Source organism: Coregonus clupeaformis, chromosome 26, assembly GCF_020615455.1.
Source record: "Coregonus clupeaformis isolate EN_2021a chromosome 26, ASM2061545v1, whole genome shotgun sequence".
Taxonomy (NCBI): Eukaryota; Metazoa; Chordata; class Actinopteri; order Salmoniformes; family Salmonidae; genus Coregonus; species Coregonus clupeaformis.
In genome coordinates this window covers 16,555,979-16,576,708 of record NC_059217.1, presented here as the reverse complement: position 1 = coordinate 16,576,708, position 20,730 = coordinate 16,555,979, and the positions used below count along the sequence as shown (strand labels likewise).

The 20,730-nt window shown below is 42.3% G+C and overlaps 1 protein-coding gene across 1 annotated transcript in view; it reads right to left on the bottom strand.

Annotated features, from left to right (window-relative positions):
• Window positions 1–20,358, bottom strand: part of LOC121540421 (protein Niban 1-like) — a 46,035-nt gene extending 25,677 nt beyond the window's left edge. The window contains exon 1 of the mRNA XM_041849276.1: window positions 20,113–20,358. Coding sequence (XP_041705210.1) covers window positions 20,113–20,167 — 55 coding nt within the window. The 5' untranslated portion in view covers window positions 20,168–20,358. The remainder of the gene's footprint in view (window positions 1–20,112) is intronic.
• Between the last annotated feature and the right edge of the window lie 372 nt (window positions 20,359–20,730).

Sequence of the window (20,730 nt, the reverse complement as noted above, 5' to 3'; positions counted from 1 at the left end):
CATTTCAGTTTGTCGGTGATGTGTACGCCATGGATCTTAAAGCTTTCCACCTTCTCCACTGCGGTCCCATCAATGTGAATAGGGAAGTCCACGATCATTACATTTGTACATTTAAGTCATTTAGCATCTTTGTTTTGTTGATGTTGAGTGAGATTTTATTTTCCTGGCACCACACTCCCAGAGCCCTCACCTCCTCCCTGTAGGTGGTCTCGTCATTGTTTGTAATCAAGCCTACTACTGTTGTGTCGTCTGCAAACTTGATGATTGAGTTGGAAGCATGGTTGGCCACGCAGTCATGGGTGAACAGGGAGTACAGGAGAAGGCTGAGCGCGCACCCTCGTGGGGCCCCAGTTTTGAGGATCAGCAAAGTGGAGATGTTGTTTCCTACCTTCACCACCTTGGGGCGGCCCGTCAGGAAGTCCAGGACCCAGTTGCACAGGGCGGGGTTCAGACTCAGGGCCTCGAGCTTAATGATGAGCTTGGAGGGTACTATGGTGTTGAATGCTGAGCTACAGTCAATGAACAGCATTCTTACATAGGTATTCCTCTTGTCCAGATGGGATAGGGCAGTGTGCAGTGTGATGGCATTTGCATCGTCTGTGGATCTTTTGGGGCGTTAAGCAAATTGAAGTGGGTCTAGGGTGACAGGTAAGGTAGAGGTGATATGATCCTTGACTAGTCTCTCAAAGCACTTCATGATGACAGAGGTGAGTGCTACAGGGCGATAGTCATTTAGTTCAGTTACCTTTGCTTTCTTGGGTACAGGAACAATCGTGGCCCTCTTGAAGCATGTGGGAACAGCAGACTGGGAAAGGGAGAGATTGAATATGTCCATGAACACACCAGCGAGATGTCGGTGTCGGCGACGTGGCTGGTTTTATTTTTGTAGTCAGTGATTGTCTGTAGACCCTGCCACATACGTCTCGTGTCTGAGCCGTTGGATTGCGACTCCACTTTGTCTCTATACTGATGTTTTGCCAGTTTAATTGCCTTGCGGAGTGAGTAGCTACACTGTTTGTATTCTGCCATATTCCCAGTCACCTTGCCATGGTTGAATGCGGTGGTTCGTGCTTTCAGATTTGCGCGAATGCTGCCGTCTATCCACAGTTTCTGGTTAGGGTAGGTTTTAATAGTCACAGTAGGCACAACATCACCTATACACTTCCTGATAAACTCAGTCACTGTTTCAGTGTATATGTCTAAATTATTTTCGGAAGCTAACCGGAACATATCCCAGTCCGCGTGATCAAAACAATCTTGAAGCGTGGATTCCGATTGGTCAGACCAGCATTGAATAGTCCTTAGCACGGGTACTTCCTGTTTGAGTTTCTGCCTATAGGAAGGGAGAAGCAAAATGGAATCGTGGTCAGATTTGCCGAAAGGAGGGCGGGGGAGGGCCTTATAACCATCCCGGAAGTTTGAATAGCAATGGTCGAGGATTTTAGCAGCGCGAGTACAACAGTCGATATGTTGATAGAACTTCGGCAGCCTAGTCCTCAAATTTGCTTTGTTAAAATCCCCGGCTACAATAAATGCAGCCCCAGGATATGTGGCTTCCAGTGTGCATAAGGTCCAGTGAAGTTCTTTGAGGGCCGTCTTGGTATCGGCTTGAGGGGGGATATACACGGCCGTGACTATAACCGAAGAAAATGATCTTGGGAGATAATACGGTCGGCATTTGATTGTGAGCTATTCTAGGTCGGGTGAACAGAAGGACTCGAGTTCCTCTATGTTTCTACAATTACACCACGAGTCGTTAATCATGAAACACACACCTCCGCCCTTCTGCTTCCTGGAGAGATATTTATTCCTGTCTGCGCGATGAACTGAGAACCCATCTGGCTGTACCGATTCCGACAGAATATCCCAAGAGAACCATGTTTCCGTAAAACAGAGTATGTTACAGGCCTTGATGTCTCTCTGGAAAGAAATCCTTGCCCGTAGTTCGTTGACTTTGTTAACTAAAGATTGAACATTAGCGAGTAGAATACTTGGAAGTGGTGGGTGGTGTGCACGCCTCCTAAGTCGGACAAGCAGGCCGTTCCGAGTGCCTCTCCTCCGCCGGCGATGTTTTGGGTCAGCCGCTGGAATCAGTTCAGTTGCCCTGGGGAGAGCAAACAAAGGATCTGCATCGGGAAAATCGTATTCCTGGTCGTAATGCTGGTGATCTTCATTAAACCTTGAAATGGAACTACTGCTTCATGTTCTGAACGGACACCCTGTGGTGGTTGCTACCGCCCTAAAATCCAGCACCTATGTTTTTTCATCCCTTTTTATTGGTCCTTCGAATTCAGAAACAACCCATATTTTTCAATGGGGTTGTTCAATGACAGACATGTATTTTGTTAAAATTTATCACTTGATGGTTTCATTTTAGAGAGACAAATAATCATGTTTTTTTTGCAAACACTATATACAGTGGGGGAAAAAAGTATTTAGTCAGCCACCAATTGTGCAAGTTCTCCCACTTAAAAAGATGAGAGAGGCCTGTAATTTTCATCATAGGTACACGTCAACTATGACAGACAAAATGAGAAAGAAAAATCCAGAAAATCACATTGTAGGATTTTTAATGAATTTATTTGCAAATTATGCTGGAAAATAAGTATTTGGTCAATAACAAAAGTTAATCAATACTTTGTTATATACCCTTTGTTGTCAATGACACAGGTCAAATGTTTCTGTAAGTCTTCACAAGGTTTTCACACACTGTTGCTGGTATTTTGGCCCATTCCTCCATGCAGATCTCCTCTAGAGCAGTGATGTTTTGGGGCTGTCGCTGGGCAACACGGACTTTCAACTCCCTCCAAAGATTTTCTATGGGGTTGAGATCTGGAGACTGGCTAGGCCACTCCAGGACCTTGAAATGCTTCTTACGAAGCCACTCCTTCATTGCCCGGGCAGTGTGTTTGGGATCATTGTCATGCTGAAATACCCAGCCACGTTTCATCTTCAATGCCCTTGCTGATGGAAGGAGGTTTTCACTCAAAATGTCACGATACATGGCCCCATTCATTCTTTCCTTTACACGGATCAGTCGTCCTGGTCCCTTTGCAGAAAAACAGCCCCAAAGCATGATGTTTCCACCCCCATGCTTCACAGTAGGGATGGTGTTCTTTGGATGCAACTCAGCATTCTTTGTCCTCCAAACACGACAAGTTGAGTTTTTACCAAAAAGTTATATTTTGGTTTCATCTGACCATATGACATTCTCCCAATCCTCTTCTGGATCATCCAAATGCACTCTAGCAATCTTCAGACGGGCCTGGACATGTACTGGCTTAAGCAGGGGGACACGTCTCGCACTGCAGAATTTGAGTCCCTGGCGGCGTAGTGTGTTACTGATGGTAGGCTTTGTTACTTTGGTCCCAGCTCTCTGCAGGTCATTCAATAGGTCCCCCCATGTGGTTCTGGGATTTTTGCTCACCGTTCTTGTGATGATTTTGACCCCACGTGGTGAGATGTTGCGTGGAGCCCCAGATCGAGGGAGATTATCAGTGGTCTTGTATGTCTTCCATTTCCTAATAATTGCTCCCACAGTTGATTTCTTCAAACCAAGCTGCTTACCTATTGCAGATTCAGTCTTCCCAGCCTGGTGCAGGTCTACAATTTTGTTTCTGGTGTCCTTTGACGGCTCTTTGGTCTTGGCCATAGTGGAGTTTGGAGTGTGACTGTTTGAGGTTGTGGACAGGTGTCTTTTATACTGATAACAAGTTCAAACATGTGCCATTAATATAGGTAACGAGTGGAGGACAGAAATCTTCTTAAAGAAGAAGTTACAGGTCTGTGAGAGCCAGAAATCTTGCTTGTTTGTAGGTGACCAAATACTTATTTTCCACCATAATTTGCAAATAAATTCATTAAAAATGCTACAATGTGATTTTCTGGAATTTTTTTCCTCAATTTGTCTGTCATAGTTGACGTGCACCTATGATGAAAATTATAGGCCTCTCTCATCTTTTTAAGTGGGAGAACTTGCACAATTGGTGGCTGACTAAATACTTTTTTTCCCCACTGTATCCGCCTCACTTTCACAGAAATATGTAGTACTGCTAGGTTTAACAACATCGAAGTTAGTGCATTCATCATAAGATTGCTAGGTGAGACAACAACATATCAGTCAAATATACAGGATGCGAACATTCCATTCCAGCTAAACAATGGTATATAGCATTTAGCCAAAAAATCTCAAATCTATTAATAAGAAATCTGAAAACAGTAATGTTTTGGAAATAAACTCTTCATATAAACCTTGATTCAGCCTTTATACCCCGGTGCCTCTGAGTGAAGGCTAGCTACAAAACACCAAGTTTCAGCTGAGTTCATTAGTATTTTTCCACAATGAGCTCAGACCATCTCATCTTTCACTACATCAAGATTGCCAGGCAAGTTATTCAAGCCATTCAAACTGACAGACACAAACCAGGTGACATCACAGGGACTGTAGCCTTCGTAGATTATCATATTATAGCACACAGAGCGTAGAGGCAGTCGTAACAGTTCATTACCCTCCCTCTCTCTCTCTCTAAGGGTTGCGTGAGTAAGTCATTTGGTGTATGTAAGAGCCCAACCAGATTGTGTGTGTCTGTGCAGCCAGCCATACGGAGCTCCAGTCCAAGGCCACCAAACTCCTCTCTAAAACTCTTACACAAACGCACGCACAGACACACACACACAGTACCCAGCTAGCACATATTTTTCCTTCGAAATTGATGGAACATATGTTTTTGGTTTCACATTGATTGTGGGAACGAAGCCATACGTTTCCTGACCGGTGAAACTGAACGTTTTTAAACCTTCTGGGAACAGAAGTGAACAATTTGCCTGTTCTGGGAACTTGTATTTTTAGGTTGCAGGGAGGTTCTGAGAATGTTTTACTCTGGTTCCTTTAAAGTTTTCCTGGGAGGTTTTATTGACGCTCTGAAAACTGAAATTATAGGTTATTTTGAGGTTTAAAAAAAATAAAATTCTCTAAATGTTTCAAGAAGACTTTTAATACCACTGCTAGCCTATTTTGGGTTAACATTTTTAAAACTCCAAGCACAGGTAGGACACATGGAAATTAATTTCCTTAGGCATTAATCATGCAAACACATTTATTTTTTATTGTGACACAGCATCAGTAAGATTCAAATCTATAATCTTCTGTTTTCTATCCATGGAATTAGTCCACCGCGCCACCAGGATGGAGCTAGCATGCCATGTTTTTTTACGCATTCAAAGCTTTTCATTTTAGTCTATTCAAACAGACCCCATTTCAAAGGAAACAAGCACTCATTAAAGATCAGATGTGGCCAATTAGTGGGCGCAGCTAACACACCTGAACACACTTAACAAAATATAGGATAGAGAGAGTTTTGCTGATGCTGAAAACGGAATGTATATGTTTTTAAATAACATTCTTAGAACGTTCTCTGAACATTACTAAAGTCTTCTTGTGGTTTTTATGGAAAGTTTTCTTCAAGGTCTGCGATACTGAAAAGATTAGATATTAATCTTCAGATACTGAAAAGATTAGAGTGCACATTTAGAGAGCTTGTTATTGTGTAATACAGTAATACAATACATTGACACAAGCCAATAGAGAGACAGCGAGAGAGAGAGAAAGATTGCAAAGGCAAAGCCAGAAAAGATAGAGAATATCTCAACTGTCAGTCTCATGAATGAGGTCACCTATAAAAAGGACTGTTACAGCATCCAGCTACTGGACTATTAGAATAAGACTAACACTCTGCAATACCAACCAACCACCTCTCCTTCTAAAATGTCATGCGTGGAAAACATCCTATGGAAACAAAGCAGCATTCATCCTGTATAAGTTAAGACTAAAGTTAATTCATCTAAGTATGTGTTATTGAGTGGAAAGCCTCATGATCAACCGCTTCAGTGGAACTATTTCTTTTTTTTTTTATTTTTCTCAGGTCTCTGCTGCTAAACGATACTCTGGTTGAAGGTAGTTCTGTCTCCTCTCTCAGTGTACCCTAACAAGGCCATTTCCCCACTGATCACTGCAGTGCTAATCAGAGTATAGTCTCCCTCCCTTGTATACACATTCCCCTGGCTAGGATAGTGGATATCCTACTACTCCTCGCGGGTGAGAGCCATGCCCATGACCCAACCCGTAATGCTGTTTGCTCCCATTTCAATCAAGACTCTTGTTTGTGTGTGCGTGCGTATGGATGCATTAGTGTTTGAATTAAAGGATTGTATCAAACAAATGATAAGCTTACTACCTAGATTTGATAATAACCATACAACCTGATATACCTGGATGTTCCTGACCTACCTGGGTCAACCTGTTTGAGGTGTGTGAGGCTGTTTTTCTCAGGTGTGCGTGTGGTCTGTATCTCTCTACCTGTGTGTGTGGCACCCTTCTCCAGGTGTGCATAGTGTTGGTGTTGGGGCAGGCTGCACTGTAAAACAATTTTAGTTGTTTCAACTAATTATTATTAAGTAACTGGTTCCACAGCCTTTTTACGTTTACTCAACTTTTCTGAGGTTTTCCCATTGCCTCACAAAGAAGGGCATCAATTGGTAGATGGGTAAAAATAACAAAAGCAGACATTCAATATCCCTTTGAGCATGGTGAAGTTATTAATTACACTTTGGATGGTGTATCAATGCACCCAGTCACAACAAAGATACAGGCGTCCTTCCTAACTCAGTTGGCGGAGAGGAAGGAAACCGCTCAGGGATTTCACCATGAGGCCAATGGTGACTTTACCTCTTAGATGTCCCCAGTTTATAAATCGATCTGTGGACACCATAGATCTTGCATTAAGTGATAGCCCTGGTTCCCACGGACACAGTAGTATATTTTCTGAGACTGTGTGACGTAGGATGTGAAATTCCAAAACACTTGAAGCTGGGATGTCGCTCCTACCATTTCATTCGCTCTTCTGACTGTCCATCAACTCCTGGCTGAACCTTACATCACAGCCATTAACAAAGCACATGCCTGCAATCCTTACATTGTAGCTCAGCAGGAGAGAGTGGTTTCATCACTGTAACACATTCAGATCGATTTATAGCCATTCATCTAAAATAATTCATAGATTTTAAACAAAAAACACTTTCTGTTTGTCATAGACAGACATGGTTAATATGAGATGAAAGGCGAGTTCCTGACGAGTTCAGGAAGCCAAGCTTGAGCTCTGTGAGATGTTCACAGCGATGGGGGCAGACGTTTTGATCGAGAGAGACCTTTAGAAAATATGCACATTTTCTCTAACACTAAACATACAAATATGTATTTTACAGATATAAGGAAGGTGCAATCTTATAGAACCCACTACCTTGGCGTTACAAGCGCCGTGCTCTACCAGCTGAGCTACAGAGGACCACCAAAGTAATACTGCAAAAAATGTGGCAAAGCATTTCATTGTCCTGAATACAAAGTGTTATGTTTAGGGCAAATCTAATACAACACATTACAGACTACCACTCTCCATATTTTCAAGCATAGTGGTGGCTGCATGATGTTATGGGTATGCTTGTAATCGTTAAGGACTGGGGAGTTTTTCAGGATAAAAAAGAAATGGAATTGAGCTAAGCACAGGCAAAATCCTAGAGGAAAACCTGGTTCAGACTGCTTTCCACCAGACACTGGGAGATGAATTCACCTTTCAGCAGGATAATAACCTAAAACACAAGGCCAAATCTACGCTGGAGTTTCTTATCAAGAAGACAGTGAATGTTCCTGAGTTGCCTAGTTACAGTTTTGACTTAAATCTGCTTGAAAATCTATGGCAAGACTTGAAAATGGCTGTCTAGCAATGATCAACAACCAACTTGAAAGAATTTTCAAAGAATAATGGGTAAATATTGTACAATCCAGGTGTGCAAAGCTCTAAGACACTTACCCAGAAAGACTTACAGCTGTAATTCTGGGTTATTGTGTGTAGATGGGTGAGACATTTTTTTGTTTAATCCATTTTGAATTCAGGCTGTAATACAACAAAATGTGGAAGAAGTCAAGGGGTATGAATACTTTCTGAAGGCATTGTATGTAGTGTGTGTCTATGAACTCCCACAAGTGGTAGGTAGGTTACATGACACATCTGCAAACACTTGATCCATATAACCCAATCTATAAAGCCATTCTCTCTAGACTAGAGAGTAAAGATGCTAAAGCATACTTGACATTCATGTCACAAGCAGTAAAGGAAAGTGAATGTTTATGTCACACAAATGAATGTTTCTGTCATGTCTTAAAGTCATTGTGTGGGTGACATTCTGAAGACCTTATGCTCAGCCTCTGAAGTAGCGTGTGTGTGTGTCAACGAGACAGAATGCTAGTCACACACTCCCCTGCTGGCTGCTGCCAGCCTGTCACATAGCATTTGCATATCTGCTGAACTTTGAAAGGTAAAATAATCATAAACAGTGGTGGTTTTCCATACTGAGATTCCAGCGATCAGACTGGCCAATCCAGAGCTGGCTCACAGGGGGGAGTTTACACCTGTGTGTAAATAGTGTTCTGTTGAAGGAGGGCAAGCTCAACAGGTTATACCATTACATCATCCATCCACAACCCCATTGATCACATTATGAAAAGGAGGTTCTAATTTTGTGGAGTAGGTGTGAAAAGGGTTCTGTGCTCAGATGAGATTGTTCTATTATCATCATGACCTGCTCCTCATTGTCAGTTAGCAATAGTGTTGCTGTACTGGCGACCTCAAGTGACGTATCGACTATGTGACAATAACATGTTTTCACTCCAGGCTTCAGCAGTAGTAGTGTAGTAGATATGACATATCAGGGTGCCATGGGATGCTGGGATTCATGTGTTTAATAACAATATAACGTCAACATCGATATTGATGGACAGCCAGAAGCAAGTCTAATATTTCCCCAATGAAAAATATATCTCTGTGTAATATAATAAATATCTTTGTCCACACAATGAGGAAATGCCTGGGATGTTGAGTAAGAGGGCTTGTGTGGACATTACATGTATTTTCTTTACAACTAATATATGCGACATAACTTTAGAATTACAACCTGCAAGACAATGTCTCTCTCTCTCTCTCTCTCTCTCTCTCTCTCTCTCTCTCTCTCTCTCTCTCTCTCTCTCTCTCTCTCTCTCTCTCTCTCTCTCTCTCTCTCTCTCTCTCTCTCTCTCTCTCTCTCTCTCTCTCTCTCTCTCTCTCTCTCTCTCTCTCTCTCTCTCTCTCTGCATCGTGAGGGAGCTCAGGTAACACTCTGAACACGTCAAACATTTTTACTGTGTGTTGTGTGTCTACAGGTTCCATTGGGGGTAGGTGTGGCCCTAGCCTGTCAGTACCAGGGCAACAACCAGGTTTGTGTGACGCTGTACGGAGACGGACCAGCCAACCAGGTGAGACTTCTTCTATCTATCTAATGGTTACAATAAGATGACCATCATCAACTCTCCCCCTCTTGTCCAATCAGGGCCAGATCTTTGAGTCTTTTAGCATGGCGGCTCTGTGGAAGCTGCCATGTATCTTCATCTGTGAGAACAACAAGTTCAGCATGGGGACGTCTGTAGAGAGGTCCTCTGCTAGCACTGAGTACTTCAAGAGAGCAGACTATTCCTGGCCTGAAGGTAAGACGGACACACACACACACACAGTCAGTGTGTGTACAGTATCTCGGGCCGTACGCACTACAGAGGGTAGTGCGTACAGCCCAGTACATCACTGGGGCCAAGCTTCCTGCCATCCAGGATCTCTATACCAGGCGGTGTCAGAGGAAGGCCCTAAAAATTGTCAAAGACTCCAGCCACCCTAGTCATAGACTGTTCTCTCTGCTACCGCACGGCAAGCGGTACCGGAGCGCCAAGTCTAGGTCCAAAAGGCTTCTCAACAGCTTCTACCCCCAAGCCATAAGGCTCCTGAACAGCTAATCATGGCTACCCGGACTATTTGCACTGCCCCCCACCCCACCCCACCCCATCCCCCTCTTTTACGCTGCTGCTACTCTGTTTACTAACTCTGTTTATTATTTATGCATAGTCACTTTAACTCTACCCACATGCACATATTACCTCAATTACCTCGACTAGCCGGTGCCCCCGCACATTGACTCTGTACCGGTACCCCCCTGTATATAACCTCCCTACTGTTATTTTATTTTACTGCTGCTCTTTAGTTTTTAATATTTTTTATTTTATTTTTTACTAAACACTTTTTGTTATTTTACTTTTTGTTTAAAAACTGCATTGTTGGTTAAGGGCTTGTAAGTAAGCATTTCACTGTAATGTCTACACCTGTTGTATTCGGCGCATGTGGCAAATAACATTTGATTTGATTTGCTATATTGACCTACCTGCAATTCCTATCATATCTAAAGCATTCCTTTAAAACGAGTGCTTTTTCTATATCGTAGATCCGGAAGTCTCCTCGATATAAACAGCGTGGGACAGTGCTGGAACTGACTAGTGGCAGGTATCAAATCAATGGACTGAACAATGGCAGGCACCAATGGGTGTTTCCTGATATCAAGAACAAAGAGAGTAGGATGTAGTGCACCCACAGGAGCCTATAGAAGAAGACAGAGAGGCTAGGGAACCCAATCTCCTTTGAACTAGTAGTCCATTCAATCTTAACTGGCCAAGTGGGAAGAGCAGAGCCATGACCTCATGAGAACAAAGGCTTACAATCCAACCTGTCATTAAATTGGCCTGGCCTCTCAACAGTGAGTGTTTCCCTTACCTTGGAGAAATCTCACTCTCCAGGGGATGGATCTTTACATTGATCTAGAGCAGGGTTTCCCAAACTTGGTCCTGGCCCCCGTTTTGGTTTTTGCCCTAGCACTACACAGCGTATTCAAATAACCAACTCATCATCAAGCTTTGAATATTTGAAATCAGCTGTGTATTGCTAGGGCAAAAACCAAAGCGTGCATCCAGGGATGGGCCCCAGGACCGAGTTTGGGAAACCCTGATCTAGAGCTCAGTAATGGACTTAACTCACATATTTTCATCAGACCTTTTTTCTTTGTCATATCATATACAGTGGGGAGAACAAGTATTTGATACACTGCCGATTTTGCAGGTTTTCCTACTTACAAAGCATGTAGAGGTCTGTAATTTTTATCATAGTTACACTTCAACTGTGAGAGACGGAATGTAAAACAAAAATCCAGAAAATCACATTGTATGATTTTTAAGTAATTAATTTGCATTTTATTACATGACATAAGTATTTGATACATCAGAAAAGCAGAACTTAATATTTGGTACAGAAACCTTTGTTTGCAATTACAGAGATCATACGTTTCCTGTAGGTCTTGACCAGGTTTGCACACACTGCAGCAGGGATTTTGGCCCACTCCTCCATACAGACCTTCTCCAGATCCTTCAGGTTTCGGGGCTGTCGCTGGGCAATACGGACTTTCAGCTCCCTCCAAAGATTTTCTATTGGGTTCAGGTCTGGAGACTGGCTAGGCCACTCCAGGACCTTGAGATGCTTCTTACGGAGCCACTCCTTAGTTGCCCTGGCTGTGTGTTTCGGGTCATTGTCATGCTGGAAGACCCAGCCACGACCCATCTTCAATGCTCTTACTGAGGGAAGGAGGTTGTTGGCCAAGATCTCGCGATACATGGCCCCATCCATCCTCCCCTCAATACGGTGCAGTCGTCCTGTCCCCTTTGCAGAAAAGCATCCCCAAAGAATGATGTTTCCACCGCCATGCTTCACGGTTGGGATGGTGTTCTTGGGGTTGTACTCATCCTTCTTCTTCCTCCAAACATGGCGAGTGGAGTTTAGACCAAAAAGCTCTATTTCTGTCTCATCAGACCACATGACCTTCTCCCATTCCTCCTCTGGATCATCCAGATGGTCATTGGCAAACTTCAGACGGGCCTGGACATGCGCTGGCTTGAGGAGGGGGACCTTGCGTGCGCTGCAGGATTTTAATCCATGACGGCGTAGTGTGTTACTAATGGTTTTCTTTGAGACTGTGGTCCCAGCTCTCTTCACGCCCGAGTGGCGCAGTGGTCTAAGGCACTGCATCGCAGTGCTAGCTGTGCCACTAGAGATCCTGGTTCGAATCCAGGCTCTGTCGTAGCCGGCCGCGACCGGGAGACCCATGGGGCGGCGCACAATTGGCCCAGCGTCGTCCAGGGTAGGGGAGGGAATGGCCGGCAGGGATGTAGCTCAGTTGGTAGAGCATGGCGTTTGCAACGCCAGGGTTGTGGGTTCGATTCCCACGGGGGGCCAGTATGAAAAAATACAAAATAATGTATGCACTCACTAACTGTAAGTCGCTCTGGATAAGAGCATCTGCTAAATGACGTAAATGTAAATGTCATTGACCGGGTCCTGCCATGTAGTTCTGGGCTGATCCCTCACCTTCCTCATGATCATTGATGCCCCACGAGGTGAGATCTTGCATGGAGCCCCAGACCAAGGGTGATTGACCGTCATCTTGAACTTCTTCCATTTTCTAATAATTGCAACAACAGTTGTTGCCTTCTCACCAAGCTGCTTGCCTATTGTCCTGTAGCCCATCCCAGCCTTGTGCAGGTCTACAATTTTATCCCTGATGTCGTTACACAGCTCTCTGGTCTTGGCCATTGTGGAGAGGTTGGAGTCTTGTTGATTGAGTGTGTGGACAGGTGTTTTTTATACAGGTAACGAGTTCAAACAGGTGCAGTTAATACAGGTAATGAGTGGAGAACAGGAGGGCTTCTTAAAGAAAAACTAACAGGTCTGTGAGAGCCGGAATTCTTAGTGGTTGGTAGGTGATCAAATACTTATGTCATGTAATAAAATGCAAATTAATTACTTAAAAATCATACAATGTGATTTTCTGGATTTTTGTTTTACATTCCGTCTCTCACAGTTGAAGTGTACCTATGATAAAAATTACAGACCTCTACATGCTTTGTAAGTAGGAAAACCTGCAGTGTATCAAATACTTGTTCTCTCCACTGTATGTAAAGGAACCTTTAGCATCAATTTGCTAATGTAAAATTATGCAAATCTCTGTGTTATTATTCATTCCAGATAGTTATTTATGGTAGGGAATGACATGGCCAAAGCTTAACATCAGAAAGCACTGTCCATTAGCACCTGCCAACATTCATACACACACACAGACACACACAGACACACACACACACACACACACACACACACACACACACACACACACACACACTAACACTGAATGAGCGAAAGAGAGAGATAATAATCCTTTGTCCACAGTCCCCACCCATATGTTTCTCAATAGACACCATGGTAACCTGAAGAGAGAGAAAGATAAAACAGGTTCAGGAACTTTTTGATTCCCTCTCACTTTTCAGCTGCCTGCACGGCTAGAAGGGGTGATCTTACCTGATAAAGCCCTGCCAGATACAGACAGACAGACAGACAGCAGAACCAGGACTAGCGTGAAACTCCAAAAGTTTATTTCAGGAAGGTTCTATGAGGCTACTGTATAATTCCCATGACATCCGCCTATGCTCCGATTAATATTTATTTGCTGTTCTCTCCACATCTCCTCCAGTCTGTCTCAGGCTACAGATGTAGCATGATGTATCCTACAGCCACATCACACCAGTGACCATCCACGCCTCCTGCAGATTTTGAACTTGAGATCTTTCTCAGATGACATTGACCAAAAATTGGTGATTTGATCCTTTTACAGAGTAGGGTCTTCAATTGTCAGTCAAACATAGATATTGACTCAGAGACAGACCAAGCCCTGCTCAGGTAATAACTCCCATAATTTCTAAGAGTTATCGTCGTACTGTTGTCTATACTGCCAGGGGTGTCAGTTGTAATCTTGTACCCATTAATTTGAACTCCACTCTTAGATCTGCTATTGTTAGCTCAAAAGAGAAGCCCACAGTGGTCTGCTCACCCAGTACTATTAGTTCAAATGTGAATACCATAAACTTGAATACCCCCTCGGTTTTCAAATCACGTAGAGGGCTTGGGCTGTTGCACGATAGCAACCAAAGCCCAGGTATGTCAGTTTATAACATTCCATCATTGGTTACTCTGAGAGTTCCTCAAACTGACATTGGCTGCGGCCTCAGGCCCTATCGTGGCAGACTTGGATAAGTAATTCCAATTTCTACTCTCTCTTAAATTACAAATAGGGATAGACCAAATGGTGCAGTGTATGCAATTTTATATCTATACCAACTACAGCATATCAATATCAACCATCAGACAGGGCCTGCAACCATCAATTGAGCGTAGATTGTTTGAGTTGGAGACTCCATCTGACTTTAAAAACCGTAAAGGACTTGGGTTGATGCATCTGAACATTAGGAGCTTTTTTCCTAAACTGGATTACATCAGGATCTGGGCTATGCAGACGAATCCATTCTGATATTGACTGAAACTTGGATCTCTGGGGACATTCTGGACTATTAACCTCTTAAGGATCTGACCCTTTTTTTTCAATTTTCGCCTAAAATGTCATACCCAAATCTAACTGCCTGTTGCTCAGGACCTGAAGCAAGGATATGCATATTCTTGATACCATTTGAAAGGAAACACTTTGAATTTGTGGAAATGTGAAATTAATATAGGAGAATATAACACATTAGATCTGGTAAAAGATAATACAAACAAAAAAACATGCATTTTCTTTTTTGTTCCATCATCTTTGAAATGCAAGAGAAAGGCCACAATGTAAAATTCCAGTTTAGGCGCAGATTTTGGCCACTAGATGGCAGCAGTGTGTGTGCAAAGTTTCAGATTGATCCAGTGAAGCGTTGCAATACTGGACTATTTTGTATCAAGTCTGCCCAAATGTGCTGAATTGGTCAATTGATACATTTTCAAGTAAATAACTATAGAGAACATGCAAAAATGATATGGTAATATAAAATGTAAGTTTACACACTCCCAGGAATGTCATACATGATGGATCATTAGCTTATACAAAAACTTCCACACATCTAAATGGCCGGGCGGGGTGGGTGTGAAGCCAGAGACAGCAAGGGTTCAAACTGTAGAACCCAGTTCCTACATTTGAATATGAAAATGGATTTTATCAAACAAAACTATGCTACATTTTATCTCTGGGACCCTCAGGATGACAAATCAGAGCAAGATTACTGAAAGTTTTTTGTTGTTGTGCACTCTCCTCAAACAATAGCACAGTATTTTTTCACTGTAATAGCTACTGTAAATTGGACAGTGCAGTTAGATTAACAAGAATTTAAGCTTTCTGCCCATATAAGACATGTCTATGTCCTGGAAAGTTTGCTGTTACTTACAACAGTCATGCTAATCACATTAGCGCACGTTAGCTCAACCGTTCCGTATACGGGACACTGATCCTTGGTCTTCATGGTGCCGCATGCTTAGTTGTGCCCCTTGCTTAGTGGTGTTGCAGACTCTGGGGCCTTTCAGAACAGGTGTATATATACTGAGATCATGAGACAGATCATGTGACACTTAAATAAAGTCCACCTGTGTGCAATCTAACTAATTATGTTTTTGTTTTGTTTTTTGCTTTAGTCATTTAGCAGACGCTCTTATCCAGAGCAACTTACAGTTAGTGAGTGCATACATTTTTATTTTTACTTTTCATACATATTTTTATGTGACTTCTGAAGGTAATTGGTTGCACCAGATCTTATTTAGGGCCTTCATAGCAAAGGGGGTGAATACATATGCATGCACCACTTTTCCGTTATATATTTTTTTGAATTTGATGAAACAAGTTATATTTTTCATTTCACGTCACCAATTTGGACTATTTTGTGTATGTCCATTACATGAAATCCAAATAAAAATCAATTTAAATTACAGGTTGTAATGCAACAAAATAGGAAAAACGCCAAGGGGGATGAATACTTTTGCAAGGCACTGTACTATCTTTAAGCCTTTGTCTAGGGAAAAATGTATCCATAACTGTTATAGGGATCTACCGTCCTCCCTCGGCTAAACTTTGTGCACTCAAGGAGTTAACTAGTTTGTTGTCTTCTTTCACTAAATCAGAGGTTATTATCCTGGGTGACCTAAATTTTGATTGGGAAATGCAGGCTTCAGACAATCTAAAAGACATGTGTAATGATCTAAACTTAATCCAGCTGGAGACTAAGCATACACGGCCCAACCCTAAAGATCCTTCAAAGTCAACTCTGATCTTATTCTAGCGAATACACCAGAGAAATATGTTTCTACTGGTGTCTTCGCCCAAGATATTTGTGACCATTGCCCAGTTGTTTGTGTTAGAATACAAAGATCTAAACCTTGTGTCGTCACAAAGTGGAACTTAAAAAACTTAAGTGAACAGGCTTTTTTTAGATTATCTTTATTTCAGTGACCTTGATTGTATTTCAGCTATTTCAGCCAGAACCTGATTTAGCTTTCAGCCTTCTTTCAAATGTCTTCAATACTATTGTGAATAATCATGCTACCTTCAAAAAACTAAGGGTTAAATGTAGGTCGAATTTCTGGTACACAATTAATTCATAAAAGAGATGATGCTTGGGTCAAGGTCAGGAAAACAGGCTTAGGCCTGGACTGGCAAGCTTTAAAGCAACTGAGGAATCATTGTGTAAGACAAATCAGAAAGGCTGAATCTGATTATTATGTAACTGCTTTTTCGGACTGTAATGGGAACCCAGCAAAATTCTAGAAAACTGTCAAATCCCTGAAGGGTTCTACTTCCTCCTCTCTGCCACAACAAATTAACACCCTAGAGTTGATTGACATACCAGTGCGTTAATCTAAATTACATAACAAAAAAATCCACATCAAAATCCATCAGTTTAAGCTAGAGATATCTGTTTTTTTGCATTAGATGAGTCTCAATCCCCCGCTTTGCTCTACGACCGCCACAAGTATCACGGGACTCGTCAGAAGGTAACCGGTGCCGGTAATAAAAAAAAAATAGGAATTATCAAGGTAGTTTTGTGCCTACCCCAGAAAAAGGGGTTACATTTATTTATTATTTGACTGTCCTTTTTGCCATTTATGAATGTCTTATTCAATGTGATTCTATGGGCTTTAGTGTTAAAGGTAATAAAAGTAGTGTTTGCTGAATGATCAGAGAAATTATAGTCAAAGCTTTTCTTTTAGGCTATTTACAGAAAATAAGTTCTGGATGCTTCGCTAGCAATAGACAACAAGAAACCCACAAGGGCCTACCAATTGGATCCCGGTCTGCTTAAGTGTGCAGCGCACATAGTTGTTGGCTCAATAACCCACATTTTTTATTTAATATTGTTATCAGGAAATATTCCAAATGTATGGAAATCTGCTCTTGTGCTGGGGATAGTAGTGATCTTAATAATTATTGCCCCATTTCAAGTCTTCCTTGTCTAGCTAAAATTGTTAAATCCTTGGTAAATGTACAACTTTGCTCTTTTTATCTGATAAATGTATTTTGAATGTAAACCAGTCAGGGTTTAGGCCTGGGCATAGCACTATTACAGCAACCACTTTAGTTGTTAACAATCCTTTAGACACTAAAATTAAATGTGCTGCTTTGTTTGTGGACCTGTCAAAAGCTTTTGATACTGCTGACCATGCTATTTTATTGAATAAGTTGCCCTCGATAGGCCTGAGCTCTGACGCCTGTTCATGGTTTCATGATTATCTTAGTGACAGAACTCAGGCCATCGTGATTGATGGGGTTTAGTCAGAATTTCTTGAAGTGCATAAAGGTGTACTACCTGGATCACTATTTATATAAACACCATTTGTCAATCTGTTGGCCCTACTTCATAAACTTCCTTCTTATCTAACTTTGCTTTTGAAGTATAGACACCTGAGTTACCTAACTCCTTCACAGGATTGGTTAACTCTTCAGTTTCCTAGGGTGCTGCAGCACCCTCAGCACCCCTTCTTCCACGGCTATGGAGCTAGGTAAATCTGCTTTTAGTTTTAAAGCACCGTGTTGCTGGAACAAAATTCAAAATAAATGTAATCTTAATGTTCTGGTGCCGTTCGGGCAGTTTAGAGTATTGATTGGGGACTTATTTCTGGAGGAATGTAACTGTTTTTCTTGGTGATTTGTGATTTGTGATGTTTTATTTGTAATATAATAATAATAATAATATGCCATTTAGCAGACGCTTTTATCCAAAGCGAGTTACAGTCATGCGTGCATACATTTTTGTGTATGGGTGGTCCCGGGGATCGAACCCACTACCTTGGCGTTACAAGCGCCGTGCTCTACCAGTTGAGCTACAGAGGACCATTTGTGCTTCACATGACTAGGGCTGTAGCGGTCACGAAATGTAGTCAGCCGGTGATTGTCAAGCAAATAACTGCCGGTCTCACGGCAATTAACATAAACACATTAAAATTAATTAATTCATTCATTTCAAGAACGTTGAACGTTTCTTCAAGTGCAGTCGCAAAAACCATCAAGCGCTATGATGAAACTGGCTCTCATGAGGACCACCACAGGAAAGGAACACCCAGAGTTACCTCTGCTGCAGAGGATAAGTTCATTAGAGTTAACTGCACCTCAGATTGCAGCCCAAATAAATGCTTCACAGAGTTTAAGTAACAAACACATCTCAACATCAATTGTTCAGAGGAGACTGTGTGAATCAGGCCTTCATGGTCAAATTACTGCAAAGAAACCACTACTAAAGGACACCATTAAGAAGAAGAGACTTGCTTGGGCCAAGAAACACGAGCCATGGACATTAGACCGGTGGTAATCTGTCCTTTGGTCTGATGAGTCCAAATTGGAGATTTTTGGTTCCAACCGCCGTGTCTTTGTGAGATGCAGAGTAGGTGAACGGATGATCTCCGCATATGTGGTTCCCACCGTGAAGCATGGAGGAGGAAGTGTGATGGTGTGGGGATGCTTTGCTGGTGACACTGTCTGTGATTTATTTAGAATTCAAGGCACACTTAACCAGCATGGCTACCACAGCATACTGGACCGATACGCCATCCTATCTAGTTTGCGCTTAGTGGGACTATCATTTGTTTTTCAACAGGACAATGACCCAAAACACACTTCCAGGCTGTGTAAGGGCTATTTGACCAAGAAGGAGAGTGATGGAGTGCTGCATCAGATGGCCTGGCCTCCACAATCACCCAACCTCAACCCAATAGAGATGGTTTGGGATGAGTTGGACCGCAGAGTAAAGGAAAAGCAGCCAACAAGTGCTCAGCATATGTGGGAACTCCTTCAAGACTGTTGGAAAAGCATTCCTCATGAAGCTGGTTGAGAGTATGCCAAGAGTGTGCAAAGCTGTCATCAAGGCAAAGGGTGGCTACTTTGAAGAATCTAAAGTATAAAATATATTTTGATTTGTTTAACACATTTTTGGTTACTACATGATTCCATATCTGTTATTTCGTAGTTTTAATGTCTTCACTATTATTCTACAACGTAGAAAATAGTAAAAATAAGGAAAAACCCTTGAATGAGTAAGTGTGTCCAAACTTTTGACTGGTACTGTATATGTTTTTTTTTTTTACCAGGATTTTGGAATTTCTCCCTAGACCCCATTTTCATATCAGGAGACCCCACATGGGGCCGCGACCCCTAGTTTGGGAACCGCTGGTTTAGGCTATATCACTGGACTCAAAGGTTTCGTGCCAGCGGGTGAATATCTGTATTTTCCTGACCAAGCATATCAGGCGAAAATGTATGATGAATAGAAAAAACGGTTCCACAAGTTCAAATGTATTCTGTCAAATACCAAATCAAGCTACCTACTGGGCAAAAACTGGTTGAATCAACATTGTTTCCACGTCATTTCAACCCAAAAAATAAATATGATGTCTTTGAATCAACTTGGAAAACTGATTGTATTTGCAAAACTTCATCAACATAAGGGAATTTAGGCTTTTTTACACCCAACTTTTAACCTAAATCCAAAAACGGGATGACATGTTTTGTTGATTTAACGTTGAATTCACCTTATTTGACAAGTCAACCAAATGTACCTAAATCATAACTAGACATTGAGCGCACGTATGTGCCCAGTGGGTAGTAGCCTATGCGACAGTGAAACAAAATGTTTGAGACAGTGTGAATCGTGCAATAAAAAAAGTTAAATTAATTGCTTTTTAAAATTTGTCAGTGGAAAACAGAGTTGCATAATCTTGCCACTCTTGTAGGTATAGGCTACCGCTCAACCGTGTCTGGAGCGGGGCGCAAAGCACGAGCACACATAATCATTTTGGAAAAGCGTTCTGTTACCTCGTATGTAGTTGGATCTTCTTTCATCCAGGAGACTGGACGGTGATATCCCCATGTTGGCGAGCTGGTTGTGGAGAAGGGTCTACTCTCCGCAGGTAGGGTTCACTCCTCAGGTGTAGTGTGTCGCATCGATCGCGGCACCGCACGGTGGAGACTCCTCTCTCTGTCTTCCTCTCAGTGACTGTCATACAATGACAGGCGGGCGTGGAGAGAGGGGACAATCCAGCTGTTATTGTGAACTCAACATCCCACAAGTGCGACTTCCACGTCCTCGTTCATCATCTCGTTTATTCATCGGCCCCTACGCGTTCTCGAGAGGCGCATGGCCCCTAAAGATGTAGATTCGTATTGCTTCACGCCAGGAGGCAAAATAAGAACCTCAGTCTGGTATGAAAAATACAAGACACCAAACAGCCGATTCCCACAAAATGGGAGCAGGCAGCCTCAATCAACTCCACCCCTCTATAGGCCTATGTGCCTAAGAAATCTTTCATTTAGGGCGGGGGCTGTTCCAACTCAAGGTGTCATAAAAAACAATATCACCCCCCTCCCCAATTAAAACAATATTTTCACATGACCCTCCCCTTGTACTGTAAAATGAATTGAACACCCTCCCCC